At 43.5% G+C, this 15157-nt stretch overlaps 1 protein-coding gene across 2 annotated transcripts in view; it reads right to left on the bottom strand.

Annotated features, from left to right (window-relative positions):
• The window catches only part of mapk11 (mitogen-activated protein kinase 11), a 72700-nt gene extending 70910 nt beyond the window's left edge, over positions 1–1790 (bottom strand). For both annotated transcript variants that reach the window (XM_072241535.1, XM_072241536.1), the window contains exon 1: positions 1447–1790. In XM_072241535.1, coding sequence (XP_072097636.1) covers positions 1447–1559 — 113 coding nt within the window. In that variant the 5' untranslated portion in view covers positions 1560–1790. The remainder of the gene's footprint in view (positions 1–1446) is intronic.
• Positions 1791–15157: the final 13367 nt, after the last annotated feature.

The raw sequence follows: 15157 nt of genomic DNA, 5'->3' as shown, positions 1-15157 counted from the left end.
ACTATGACCAATCTATCAGACTATCAATGACCAGACTATCGACTGGCAGGTCTTTGGAGCACCAGGAGGTACAAACAGAGAACGTACAGGCAGCAGCGGGAATTGAACCCGGTTTTCTGGTACTGTCGATGGCTCTGTAAAGCATTGTGCTAACCACTGTGCTACCGTGAATATGGGGCTGTTCTACTTAGAAGGAGAGACAGTTGGGGAGGAGATACGATGGAAGTGTTCAAAGCAATGATGGATTTTGCAAGGGTTAATAAAAGGGAACTGTTCCTGTGCATAACGGTTGGTGAACGGAGGGGTTATTGATTTAAGTTAACTGGTTTTTAAAAAGCGGAAAGATGAGACATTTTCCTAGACATTGTGTTGTTTTAATAGAAATTCAATAATAACTTTTAAAAAGGAACTGCATTACAACAAGAAAGAGAAAAAATTCAGAGATATAAGGAAGGGATATTGTTGCATGACTAATGAAATGGCTTTTGAAAGAGTTGGCATAGTATTAAACCCTAAATATCTTCCAGTGCTGCACCATTCAACGGGTCTTACTAATAACGCGTAATACAGTAATTGATTATATTTAGTAATCGGACAAACTGAAGAACTCGATTATGCATAAAGCATACCAAGATTCACCTATTAGAAATATAAATTACCGAATAAGCTATTTAGTTATTTGAGTTACAAATCTTACCGAAATAAATCTTAAGGAATATAATTCGACATATATATTAGCGTGGAATTCAACGTGTAATAAGACAGTTGCAACAGCAGTAAACCATTGATACATTTGACCAGAAACAGGCGGCAGAAGACTTCCGGGAAAAAAATTATCATTCAAATAAAGGAATTTAACGATGGCGTTTTTAGCCCGTTATAAAAACCTTTGCCGACGCACAGAAAGGACTACAGACAGTGGTTATCAACATCATTGATGGTGAAGCCCTGAACACGGGGTTACAGGAAACACTGGACCGGGGGGGGGGGGGCAATGCAGTTGTCGTTTCACTTCGCTTCGCACACGGTAAACACCCAAAAACACATTTTGTTTCACAATCTCGGAATGGCTTCGAATCAGCACTCCCGCATCTTCATCCGTAAACTGGACTGAACTAACCACGCCCATATCAAGCTATTCCAATATGGTTATCCCTTCAGTTAATCCCTGCGATCCGGATGAAGGCTTGATATCTAGTTATTTTAGCCGAGTATAAATTGCAGTGTTCACACTTTCCTATGCCAAGCACTTCAAATATCGATTTCGACCTTTGTCAAACAGGCCCACACAAAGCAGGATCCTATACATTTAAAACCACATTTGTTTTGTCTGAGGACTTCTTAAGCTTTGTGCCTATAATAACAAAAAAATATCCGATGACATCCATGAAACGACGTATAAAATGTTGCTGGCTGTATAGACTGGGTTGCAGGAGACATACTTACCAGACAGATCCATAAGCCCCAGATCCGACCGGGCTCAGATTCCGGTATCTCTCCGGCACTTCCCATATCGTTTTGTTTAATTCTTGTTTGTAAAAGCCGGTCCTGACTGACATCTTTTTACCCCATCAAACGGTGCGGCCGGACCCCCTCCGAGGCAATAAAACTCAGCGCCGAATCGAAACTGATTACAGATTCCAGCCGGACATTTGCATTTTATTACAGAAGGCGAGCAGCTCGCAGACCGCTCAAGCGTGTTGACTCCGACCAGCCTAGCATCGGAACTGGCACCAAATGCTCAAAACTGCTCCCACAGCCGCCGCCTCCCCCACTTATACAGCACACAGACACTCTACTATTCGAGTCGTCACTTTTCACACACCGAAAGGGGCGGGATCGAGTGGATTTCAATTGCCTTAGTTGAAATCAAACCATGCGCTCGGGGTTTAATTTCACCCTTAAAATAGAAATATTTCGGGGAATTTTCGGTGGTTTTACGCTTTGCTCTGTTTTGTCTCCCATCTCGTCCTGATGCAGGGTTCGACCCGCTACGTTGACTATTCCTCACCCCACACACACTCCCCCACAGACGCTGCTCGACCCACTCAGCTCTTCCAGCAGTATCAGAATCGGAATTAGGTTTAATATCACTGGCATATGTCGTGAAATCTGTTGTTCTGCGGCAGCAGCACAATGCAATACACGACAATAAAAACTGTAAACTACGTAGTAAGAAGCCTATAGTTCTTTAAAAAGTTAAATAAGTTGTGCAAAAAGAGAAAGAGTAGCGAGATAGCGTTCATGGCCGTGATGTCCATTCGGAAATCTAATGGCAGAAGGTACGAAGCTGTGCCTGAACCATTGAGTGTGTGTCTTCCGGCTCCTCCTTCCTGATGGTAGCAATGAGGAGAGGGCATACCTGGATGATGGGGGTCCTAGTCATGGACTGTTGCTCTAGATCAGGGTTCCCAACCTGGAGTCCATGGACCCCTTGCTTAATGGTATCGGTCCATGGCATAAACAAGACTGGGAACGCTGGCTCTAGATTCTTCAGTATCTTGTCTCTTCATTGTTTCTCATTTTCACTTCTGGTGAAAGGGCCAGTCCTTGCAAACATTACTTTCTATCCTATCAGATCCCAACATGTCCCTCTCAGTCTCCCATCCCTTTGTGTTATTTGATGTGAAGTCTGTTGTCATGTGGCAACAGTACACTACAAAGGCATAGAATTATTACAAATTACAAAATAATTAGCACAGAACAAAAGGGAAAAGTACTCAGGGGTTGATGGACCTTTCAGAAATCTCATGGAGGAGAGGAAGAAACTGTTTCTGAATAGCTAAGTGTGCGTCTGCAGGCTTGTACGTCTCGTCCCTGATGGGAGTAATGAGAAGAGGGCATGTCCTAGATGGTGAGGGTACTTAATAATGGATGCCGTTCCCTTTTGAAGATGTTCTCAATAGTGGACAAGGTTGTACCCCTGCTGGAGCCGAGTGAGTTGACAACCCTTTCCAGCTTCCTGCCACCCTGTGCAATGGCGTCTCCATCCCAGGCAGTGATGTGATCACTCAGTGTGCTCTCCACTGCAAGTCAATAGAAGTTTGCAAGGTCTTTGGTGACATACCAACTCCTCAAATTCCTAGTGAAATGGAAGCAGATCAATTCCTAATTGAAGCAGAAGTGGATCAATGTGTTCAGCCCAGGACAGATCCTCCAAGATGTTGCCAGCCAGGAACTTCATACTGCTCACCCTTTCCACCACTGATCATTCGATAAGGGTTGGCACATGTCCTCCCGACCTCCCCTTCCTGAAGTTCACAATCAATTCCCATTAAATGTCAGATTAATGTTGTGATACAACTCAACCAGCTGATCTATCTCACTCATGAATGTCATTTGAGATTTACTAAAAACATCAAAAAATTTTACCAAAAAAGGGTGGCGAATCTGTGCAACTTGTTGCCGCAGGTGGCTGTGGAGGCCAGGTTATTGGGTGTGTTTAAGGCAGAGCTTGACAGATTCGTGATTAGTAAGCGCATCAAAGATTACAGGGGACGGCAGGAGAATAGGGTTGAGAGGGAAAATGGATCAGCCATGATGAAATGGTGGTGTCATCTGCAAATTTTATACAGTAGCTGGTATTTGAACTGTGCTTAGCCCCCCAGTCATAAATGAAGAGAGAGTAGTGCAGCGAGGCCAAGCAGAAAATTATAAACTCAGCCAGCTCCATCATGGGGTCTAGCTTCCCTGGCATCAAGGACACCTCAGAAAGGTGGCATCCATTATTAAGGACCCCCCATCACCCAGTACATGCCCTCTTCTCATTGCTACCATCAGAGGGGACGTACAGGATCCTAAAGACACACACTTAAAGGTTCAGGGACATCTTCTTCCTCCCCATCATCAGACTTATGAATGGACAATGAACCCATGAACACTACCTCACTTTTTTTTTCTTTTTTGCACCACTTATTTAATTTAACTTACAATTTTATTATTATTATGTATTGCAATGTACTGCTGCAAAACAACACATTCCACAACATATGCCAGGGATATTAAACCTGATCCTGATTCTGATTCAGGTGTACCTGTGTTGATTGTCACCAAAGAGAATATGTTATTACTTACCTGTCTTGACTATGGTCTACTAATAAGGAAGTTGAGGATCCAGTTGCAGAAAGAGGTACAGAGATTTAGAAGCTGGGTCTTTAGTACTGAGGAGACAATGGTATTGAACACCAAGCTGTAATTGATAAATAGCAGCCGGACATATGTATTGCTGCTGTGCAGGTGCTCCAAAGCAGAGTGGAGAGCCAGTGAGAATGCGTCTGCTGTAAATTTGTTGTGGCAATAGGTGAATTGCAGTAGCTTAGGCAGAAATAAATTCTAGCCAACCTCTTGCAGCACAGATAGATATGAACGCTACTGGATGATAATCAATGAGGTAGCTCAACATGCTTTTCTTGGGCATCTGTATGACTGCTGCCCTTTTGAAGTAGATGGGAATCTCAGACTGTATCGGTGAGAGACTGAAGATGTTCTTGAACACTCCCACCAGTTGGTCAACACAGGTTTTCAGTACCCGACCTGATACACCATTGGGACCTGACACCTTGCAAGGGTTCATCCTCTTGAAGGATACTCTGATACCAGTCTCCAAGACAGAGATCACAGGGTTGCCAGATGTTCTGAAGATTCACTCATATGTCATGTTATTCTCCCTTTCAAAAAGTGCATCAAAGGGATTGAGCTTTGGTTACTCAGTTCAATAGGTTTGGACAATGGGGAGCCAATGGAATCTGGAAGAAAATTCATTTGGGGTCAAGGACAGATTAGACATAATTATATTGAAAGCACTGTTCCCTCTCAGCTGTGCAGGTCCACGGCCTCACAGTAACTGAAATGGTCCTACACACATAGTCTTTGTTGCCACACAGCTGGAACTTATTGCTTTACTAGTGAGCTATGCAGTTTTCAGGCCATGCAAAAAATTTCTGCTCAGAGCAATGACTGGTCTGAGCAGCTGTGAAAATTGGAACGTGGAGCAGATAGGAGCAGGAGGGCAGTAGAAATCACATGGGGTAGCAGTGAGAGAGGGTCTCACAGAACTCCATTTGATATGACGAGGAAAGCTTCTTCAAACTGGGCAAATCTTGAAGAAACTTCATAGTGGAGCACTCCTGCTTCCACTTCTCATTTCCCATCTATACAGAAGCCCAATGTTTACCTCCCTTCAACCAATCAGTTCTTGAACCCTTATCATTAGAGTTTAGCAGAACTGTGACCATTTTGATCACTTTGCACTAAAATAGGCTTTATTTTTGTTCCAATTGTGTTATTTCTTGTAAATATTGCCTTATATTTCTCAGGGTCAATATCACAAATGACCCGTCCAACCAAGCAGAGTTCACTGCCAAGAAGGCCCACCAGTGCCTTTACTTCCTGAGAAAACTAAAGAAATTTGGCCTGTCCCCTAAAACCCTCACTAATTTTTAATAGGTGCACCATAGAAAGCATTCTTCTAGGGTGCATCACAACCTGGTATGGAAGTTGTCCTGTCCACAACCAGAAGAAGCTGCAGAAGATCGTGAACATGGCGCAGCACATCACACAAACCAATCTTCCGTCGGTGGACTCACTTTACACCGCACGCTGTCCGAGCAGTTCTACCAGGATAATCAAGGACACAACCCACCCAGTCAACAGACTTTTCATCCCTCTTCCCTCCGGGAGAAGGTTCAGGAGCTTGAAGACTCGTACAGCCAGATTTGGGAACAGCTTCTTTCCAACTGTGATAAGACTGCTGAATGGCTTCTGACCCGGATCTGGGCCGTACCCTCCAAATATCTGGACCTGCCTCTCGGTTTTTTTTGCACTACTTTACTTCCCATTTTTCTATTTTCTATTTATGATTTATAATTTAAGTTTTTAATATTTACTAATTTTAACTATTTTTAATATTTTTAATATTTAATATTTGTAATCCAGGGAGTGTGAAGCGCAGAATCAAATATCGCTGTGATGATTGTATGTTCTAGTACCAATGGTTTGGCGGCAATAAAGTATAAAGTATATTTTCTTGTGAATGCTGCTTATATGATGCCATGTGCCTGTGACACTGTTTCAAATAAGTTCTTCATTTCGTCTGTGTCTACACGTACTTGTGCAGATGACAATAAACTCGATTTGAGTTTATATACTGCTCCTCAGCCACTTCATCTATACACACAGGGCAATAGGGTGAGTAATCACATCTAATTCTGCCCTACTTAAGTGTTTGCACTTAATCAATAGTGAATCAATGGATATTTTCAACTCCTTTTAGAAACTGCTGTTCTAAGCTCCAATATTTTGCTACTTACTGTATCCTCAGGAACACACACAAATTGCTGGAGGTACTCATCAGGCCAGGCAGCATCTATTGAAATAAAAAACAGTCAATGTTTTGAGCTGAGACCCTTCTTCAGGACTGGAAAGGAGGGGGAAGATGCTAGAACAAAAAGGTAGGGAAGGGGAAGAGGACTAGATAGAAGGTGATAGGTGAAATGAGGTGGGAGGGAAAGGAGAGGAAGGAATCTGACAGGAGAGGAGAGTGGAGCATGGGAGAAAGGGAAAGAGGAGGGACACCAGGGGGAGGTGATAAGCAGGTGAGAGGTAAAAGGCCAGAATGGGGAATAGAGGCGGAGGGAAAGGAGGAGGAAAAAAACTACTGGAAGGACAAATCAATGTTCATGCCACCAGGTGGGAGACTACCCAGACGGAATATGAGGTGTTGCTCCTCCAGCCTGAGAGTGGCCTAGGCGAGAAAGGTATGGACCCAAGTGCTGGTGTATCTGAGGCTAGAGTTGAGACATGGTTTTGAGACTGAGATGAGAACAGGGTTAGATTAGATTAGATTATGAGGACACTCAGTCCTCGTTTATTGTCATTTAGAAATGCATGCATGCATTAACTAGATTATTGACTAGATGCTAGATGAGAACCTGAAGAGACCAGATGAGATTCCAAACGAGAGAGAAATCCTAAGCGCAATCGCAGATTGAACCAAAGTTGAGCTGACGATTGAGCCTCAAACCTGAGTTCAGGTGCTATTTAAATGACCAAATCTTGGTGGTAAAGCATGGTTGCCAAATAGTGGAGCAGGCCAGGATCTTAAATGGGACCGCGCCAACCATCCATACTCCAGAGAACCTGAGCGCCTAACCCTGGAGGCTGGTACGGTTGGGTGCAGACAGTTATAAATATCTTGTTCCATCAAACATTGATTTGCAATATTCTGCACTTCAATATGGTTTTAACCATAGTAGTCATTGGTACTGCAGGATCTGTGCTGGACGAGGCTGCGGGAATCTTGTGGTGCTAACCCTTAGAAAATACAAGTTCAAGTTCGAGTTTAATTGTCATTCAACCACACTTGAAAGCCCACAAATACACCAGACGCAACTGCGTTACTCCAGGGCCAAGGTGCAAAGCACAGTACTAACTGTCATTCGCAGCACAAGGCACATATAGCACATATAAGACCGTAGTAAAATACAGCCCCACAAAAAATATAGTCCATGTCCCCAAGTCTATGAACATCACAGCAGCCCGCAGTCAAACACAATACATCTTGTCTTCTGCCGAGCAAACACTGGAGAGCAGCACTGACTCCAGCATGGACGTCTCGCCACACTGCGTTCATTGGCGCGCACCAACTCTGATGCCTCTCCCCTGGGCAGCTGCAAACAAGCGACACCGTGGTTTGAGGTCTAGTCCTCGCTACGACTGGGGCCACACAGCTCCCCACTGTTCACCAATAAGACAGTGAATCGGACTTGCAGCATTCTACATTACCGATGTCTAACAGGGTCTTGCAAGCACAAAAAAAAAGCGACTAAGGAAATCACTCGCTGTCAGACTGCACACTGCCTTCGCGCACGGATGCCTCTCTGACCCAAGCAGCAGCACGATCTGGAGTCTGTGCAGGCCTTGCTTGTCTGACAGAAGCAGCACTGGTTCCATTTCTGGTGTACAGTGGCTGTAAAGTGTTGGAAGGGGGAAGAACCATTTGACTTCACTGCTGTCTGACCAGCTTCACTTCCATCCATTGCTCTTCCTTCTTTTTCAAAATGAAATGATATAAAGAAATTCTTGTCAGGAAACCTGTGTGAAGCAGATAAGAAACTGGCACACACCATTAACATGAGTCTTTGCAAAAAGAAACTTCCAAACCGCAATTAAGTACACTGCATATTTAAAAATAATATTATCACTTCTGCTATTCAGTTTCTTCAAGGCCCCTTCCCTTACTTTAAACAGCAGAGTAAAGGAGACAGCTCAGAAAGAGAGGAATTTCAGTAAGTTGGGGAGGAGCATAAGGACATTATGTTTAATTTGCATTGTACAACCATAAATGGGCAGGCATCTTCAAATGGGAGCAACAAAAGGATAGCAGACTGTCATGGCAATCTTTTCAGATTCAGCTTTATTTATCATACGTACATCGAAACACACAAGCTACACATCCAAGGATGTGCTGGGGACAGCCTACAAGGATCACCACTCATTCCAGTTCCAACATAGCACGCCCACGATGTTCTACACACAACAACACAAGCAGCAATGACAACAACAGGACAAAGAAAGACTACAACAGAAAAACAAGCCCCATTCCCACCATCCCACCCTGGCATACACAGAGACCTCCAACTCCAAGGCAGGCTGCCTCTGGGCTTTTGTGCTTGGTCCCGGACTCTCGGACTTGTAGATATCGAGCTTCCAACTTGCAGTGTCTAACCTGGAGTCACAGACCTGAAAAGATCGGGCCTCCAACCTCCAGATTCAGGCCCAGACCTGCAGACGTGACCTTCAGGTCTCACAAATTTCAGTCTTTCATCTTTCAGGCTCTCTGCATTCAGACTTGGCAACCTCTGGACTTTGACCATTGGTTTTACCCTTCAGACTTCGACGGCCTCTGGGTATCAACCCCCGGACTCACCAATCACAGGTTTGACTTCAGCCCTTGGCCTCAGGTCTCACCAATCACAATTCTGACCCTTGAGCCTCGACGCTAGGACTCGCCCATCGAAGGTTTGAGCTTCAGGCCTTGACCTGCATGATTTCCAGGAACATTGACCACGCATGTGGGGTGCCTCCAGCTTTGAATTCCGGACTCATACTGGTGGCCTGGGTGGGGGGGGGGGGGGGGCGGTCCCGGCCCTTGCGGCTCCCACCCATATGCACTTCTAATTCGGGATTTACCAACATGAAGATCACAGGTCTCCTGGGCACCTGTTGACCCAGGTACCCGGTTTTCCCAGCGCTTCCAAGTGCTTCAATGCTCCATTGGAAACACTGAGCCTTCATCTGTAACCTGTTCTACATCAAAACTTTCACCTTGGAAAAGCACCAGATGGAGGTCAGGGTCTGTGAAATCAATAGTCCAGAAAATAAGAGGAGGGGAATAATTAGCAAGGACAAAATTGTCCTGGATCTGGCCCACTGCCTGGATTCACCACCTGCGTTAACCTGGCATGGATGTGTGGATGGGATCTTTCTGGGTCTCTGGAACCTGGAGGCATTTGGCTGGCTTCAATGATTAGTCAGCCTCAGCTGCCACAGTGCTGTGGGTGTATCTCCGTGGAAAACTCCTGGCCAATGGGCAAAACTGTCAATTAATTCCGAGATTTACGAATATCTCTGACATCAGAGACATTTAAAAACTTAAAAACTGGTGCAAATATATAAACGAAAAAATCAGAATTAGAATAAGGATGAGGCTTATAATCAATAAATGTAAAATCTATACTTAAAGTATGAGTTAATTAAAACACTGGGTGGTGGTGGGGAGATACGTCTCTACCAAAGGTGGTATAAGGCTGTCCTTCTCTCCAGGTCACCCTTGGGCAAGGTGTAACTCCTGCTTAGCCCCTGATCAGGGTCACATGAAGCCACGGATGGTCATATAAACAGCTGGCGCACATCACAAATCGTGGTTATGTGACCACTGATGCCAGAAGAAGGCAATGGCAAACCATTTCTGTTGAAAAATTTGCCAAGAACAATTATGTTTATGGAAAGACATGATCGCCCACATCATATGATACAACACATAGGACATTAAAGCAAATTTTTTTAAAATCACTTACCCTTCCTCAGGTGCTGGCTAGAAATTCATTTGTAAATTGTTGTAATCTCTGATGCATTGTCAGTGTTTGGTGTAGAGTGGTCTAATGTTGAGGTCTCCTTCCAGGACCATGAAGGCTTGTGATTGATACAGTGGTATCTATCACTTATTAAGTCCCAGTGTTTACACCAAGATTGTGCTGTGTAAACAGCATGAAGCTGTAAACTCAGCCAGCTCCACGAAAACGCAGCATCCAACATTAAAGGACGCCTTCACCCAGGACATGCCCTCGTCTCATTGCTACCATCAAGGAAATGGTACAGGAACCCAAAGACACACAATCAACGTTTCAGGAGCAGTTCTTCCCCTCTGCCATCAGATTTTTGAATGGACAATGAACACATGAATACTGCCTCAGTATTTTTCCCTCTCTTTTTTCCACTACTTATTTAAATTATTTTTAATATATATACTTCTTATTGTCATTTATAGCTTTTATTACTGGGTATTTGCAATGTACCACTGCCGAAAAACAACAAATTTCACGATATATGCCAGTGTTGTCATACCTGATTCTGATTCTGAAGAATAGATGAAGCGAGGCCACAACTGGTTTAGTATGTTTCAGCTCCATGCTAGTATGTCATGTTGGAAGGAGAAATCAAAATTCATTCTCCAAGCCAACAAAATTAAGCAGATTGTGACACACAAACTTTCTCAATATCTCTACAACAGCCACTGGTGATTTGAGCTGGGCGTTTGAAAGTTTCAGAATGTTGTTACACTGCCGCCAAGTGACGAGGATCCAGTACTGCAGATAGGCACAGTGCTGTCACAGGAAAGCAGCATCCATCATCAGGGACCCCCACCACCCAGCCCATCCCACGCTCTCTACTCTCTGCTCTCTGCTTCCATCAGGAGTTAGGTATATGAGCCTCAGGACCCACACCATCAGCTTCAGGAACCGTTATTACCCCTCAGCCATCAAGGTCTTAAACCAGAGGGGATAACTTCACTCACCTCAACACGGAACAGTTCCTACAACCTTCGGATTCACTTTCAAGTACTCCATTTTTATTTCTAATTTTTTTTTGTATTCGCACAGTTTGTTGTCTTTTGCACACTGGTTGTTTGTATGTCCTGTTGGGAGCGATCTTTCATTGATTCTATTATGGTTCCTAGATTTGCTGAGTATGCCTGCAAAAAAAAGTACCTCAGGATTGTATATGATGACTTATATGTACTTTGATAATATATTTACTTAGAAGTACCCCCTGTTACCCAGTTGACCTTGAGCAGAGGAGCAGATCTTAAGTCTTGATCTGAAAATACTCTTTTCCTCCACTGACTAAGAACCATGTTGGCACATGGCTGGTAGTGAATTATATCGCTGATATTCTTCCACCAAGAGGCACCAAGAGGTAGGAACTGAGATATGGGAAAAGGTCCACATTTTCCAGAGTCTCCCTCCGACAATAAAGGTTCAGGAATAGTAAAGTAATAATACCTGAGGCCCTCTTCCCAATCATTCATTTAAGACTGTTGCATGAAATACTTCAGAGTTCAAAGTAAGTTTATGATCATAGATCATGTATGTATGTGTGTGTGTGTATATATATATATATATGATAGCTAAATTAAATAAGTAGTACCAAAAAAATAGTGAAGTTGTTTTCTTGGGGTCAATGTCCATTCAGAAATTGGATGGCAGAGGGGAAGAAGCTGTTCCTGATTCATCGAGTATGAGCCTTCAGGCTTCTGCACCTCCTCCCTGATGGTAGCAATGAGAATGAGGCATGTCACAGGTAATGGGGGTCCTGATTGATGGATGCCCACTGCTGAATACACTGCAAAGATGGCCAAGGTTCCCCATCTGGTTCTGCCACACCAGAGTATTGGGAAGTCCATCTGGGTGTAGCCTGAGGTTGTAAAGTCTGTAGGTTTCTTCACTATTGCACTGACAGATTAGGCAAATCTAATAACAGAGTATATTTTATATAGCACAAGCATTTGGAATTGATGACAATGCCTGGTACTACAATGTATTAAGGTCTTACTAATTTGTTCGAGGTACACAGACTTATGCACTCTACAGTACTGGAGGGAACAGTAGGTAGAGGTGTGGCAGCAATAATGTAGGACATTGGGGGAAGGTGGTTATTAAGGAAGAATTAGGCTTAAAGTAAGCTGTGGGTTGGAAGCATCAAAACATGGAAGCAGAAATAGGTGTGGAAAGCTCTGTGTGAGTCAGCCAGATGTAAGCGAACTAGAGGGTTAGCTGGACACGGGGTGTGGAGTGATTGCAACTAGACTGAACAGCAAGAAAGGATCCACTTCCAAGCTGATGGATGCCTTGAACTTCACGACAACAGAACAGGTTACCTTGGTTCCCTTTAATTGAGGCTGAAGCAGGTCTCAGCTCTCTTTGAAGGACTGTGTGCTCCACATTCGCAAGCCCTGAGTGTGCAGATGAATTCTGTGCAATTAATGTGAAAATGTGTATTGCATGCAAATTGTCTCATTGCCTATGCCAGGGATCTTTGTGCTTCTGTGCCCCAGGGTCAATTTTCTGGCACTTTAGTGTTAGTTTTCATTATATTTCAATCATATATTAAGATAGGGACTGCAGATTAGACCATATCGACAATATTCTTGCAGACCGGCCAACCAGGGCGGGGGGGGGGTGTTCAAGTAGGGTTGCCAACTTTCTCATTTCCAAATAAGGAACAAAAATAGCAGTCAAATACAGGACTCTTGTGTTTACCCCGAAAAAGACTACCATGACCATGAAGCCTTGCGCGGGCACCTGTGTGCACATGCGTGACGTGTGCATGCGTGTACATGCCGATTTTTTTTCTAATAATTGGTTTTGGCTTTATCTTCCCGATTCTGTTAAGTGAAACTACACTGTGCATACATTATTTCTACTTTATATAGGCTGTGTATTTACCATATCATTCCTGCTTTTACTATATGTTAGTGTTATTTCAGGTTTTATGTGTTATTTGGTATGATTCAGTAGGTTATTTTTTGGGTCTGGGAACGCTCAAAAATTTTTCCCATATAAATTAATGGTAACTGCTTCTTCGCTTTACGCCATTTTGGTTTACCAATGGTTTCATAGGAACGCTCTACCTTAGCGGGGGAAATACGGGACAAAGGCGGTCCCGTATGGGACAAACCAATTTAGCCCAATATATGGGATGTCCTGGCTAGTATGGGACAGTTGGCAACCCTATGTTCAAGTTCAACAGTGTGTGACAGGGAATGAGGAAAGGTGCAGCTGACTCATATGGTTTCATATCTATCGCCAAATCATATGGTTTCCTTGCGGCCCGGTAGCACATGCTTTGCGGCCTGGTGGTTGGGGACCACTGTGGTAGTGGACCCAAGTGCAGGACACAGACACAGAGGTAACATTAACAGAAGTGTATTTATTAACAGTTGCAAAGAAAGCCAGAGAGCGAGGATTATGTGGATGTGATCATTGGACAACAAGCGGAGGAGCCTGAACCCGGAGCTTGGTCATGGAGGCTGGACTTGGACTCGGACACTGGATGACAAAACCAAACAAAGACAGACAATTCGTATCTTGGCTCGGAGTAGCAGCAAATGGCCTGCAAAACTCAGCTGGACACGAGACAACAAAACCAAACGACGACAGTCAATTGGTATCTTTGCTTGGGGTAGCGGCAAACAGCCTGCAATCCCCAGCTGGACACGAGATGACAAAACCAACGACGACAGACAATTCGTATTTTGACACGAAGTAGCACATGAAGTGGCAAACGGCCAGCAATCACTTAGCTGAACACGAAGAGACAGAATTCCCAAAGCAACCCCAGGCACCGAAGCAACTTAGAGTCCACCATTCTCGGTGGCCTGGAACGTGCATTGCAGCACTGGCTCAGGTGACAGTCCAGCACCGAGTAGCTGTAAGCTGGAGTCTTTATGCTGCCTGTTCGAATGAGGATCAGGTGCCCTAATCAAGGAGCCCGATAGAACACAGGGAAAAGAAAATTAACTGAAATTAGGAGTCAACAGACCGGACCGTGACACATCATGGCTGATCCATTTCCCCCTCATCCTCAATTTCCTGCTTCTCCCCATATCCCTTCATGCTCTGATTAATCAAGAATCTATCGACCTCCACCTTAAATATATCCAATGACTTGGGCTCCACAGCTGCCTGTGGCAGAATTAGTAGCAGAATTCATGCGACTTCAGGATTTGAGCAAGAATTGAAAAGAAAAATATAAAAAATATATTGCTACAGGAACATCTGAATAATAAGCATGTTGTATTTTCTACTTGAATTCCATTTTTTAAAATTAATGGGTCTGATCTTCATAAAGATTAACATTTTCTTCATACACAGAATACAGATGGGAAAGCTGTCAATTCAGGACCCTAATGTCTCTAACTACAGAGACTTTAAAAAAACTAATTACGTTGATGCAAATATAAATGAAAAATCAGAATAAGGATGAAGTTTATCATCAATAAATACAAAAGCTATACTTAAAACATGTATTAATTAAAACACATAAAATCATTAAAACAATTTTGTTTTAAAATCACTTACTCTTCTTCTGGTGTTGGTTATAAATTCATCAGAATGAAAGGTCTCTGCCCAAAATGTTGACTGTTTATTCATTCTCATAGATGCTGACTGACCTGCTGGGCTTCTCCAGCATTTTGTATTAGTTGGTCTAGATTTAGGCAATTTCAATGGTTTGGCGTGGACTAGATGGGCCAAAGGGCCTGCTTCTGTGTTGTAGTTTTCTATTTCCAGCATCAGCAGAATCCCTTGTATTAATATTTTTAATCATGTTTAGGTGTGGTAGTGGCAAATCCTTCATTAAACCAGCACAAAAAAAGCAGAATTTTTAAACAAGATCTGAGACATTCACAGTAAATGTTAATCCTAGATTCAAAGGATTCAAGGTACAGTTGTTATCAAAGTAAATAATGCAGTGTACACCACTGAGATTTGTCTTCCCCACAGACGGTGAAGAAACAAAGGAGAACCATGGAACCCGTTCAAAAAAAATCAACCCACGCAAAAAAAAACAAATCTCGCAAGCAGCAACAAAAAAAGAG

Source organism: Mobula birostris, chromosome 23 (assembly GCF_030028105.1).
Source record: "Mobula birostris isolate sMobBir1 chromosome 23, sMobBir1.hap1, whole genome shotgun sequence".
Lineage (NCBI taxonomy): Eukaryota > Metazoa > Chordata > Chondrichthyes > Myliobatiformes > Myliobatidae > Mobula > Mobula birostris.
Note: the sequence above shows the minus strand (reverse complement) of the source record. Positions and strands in the feature narration are given on the sequence as shown.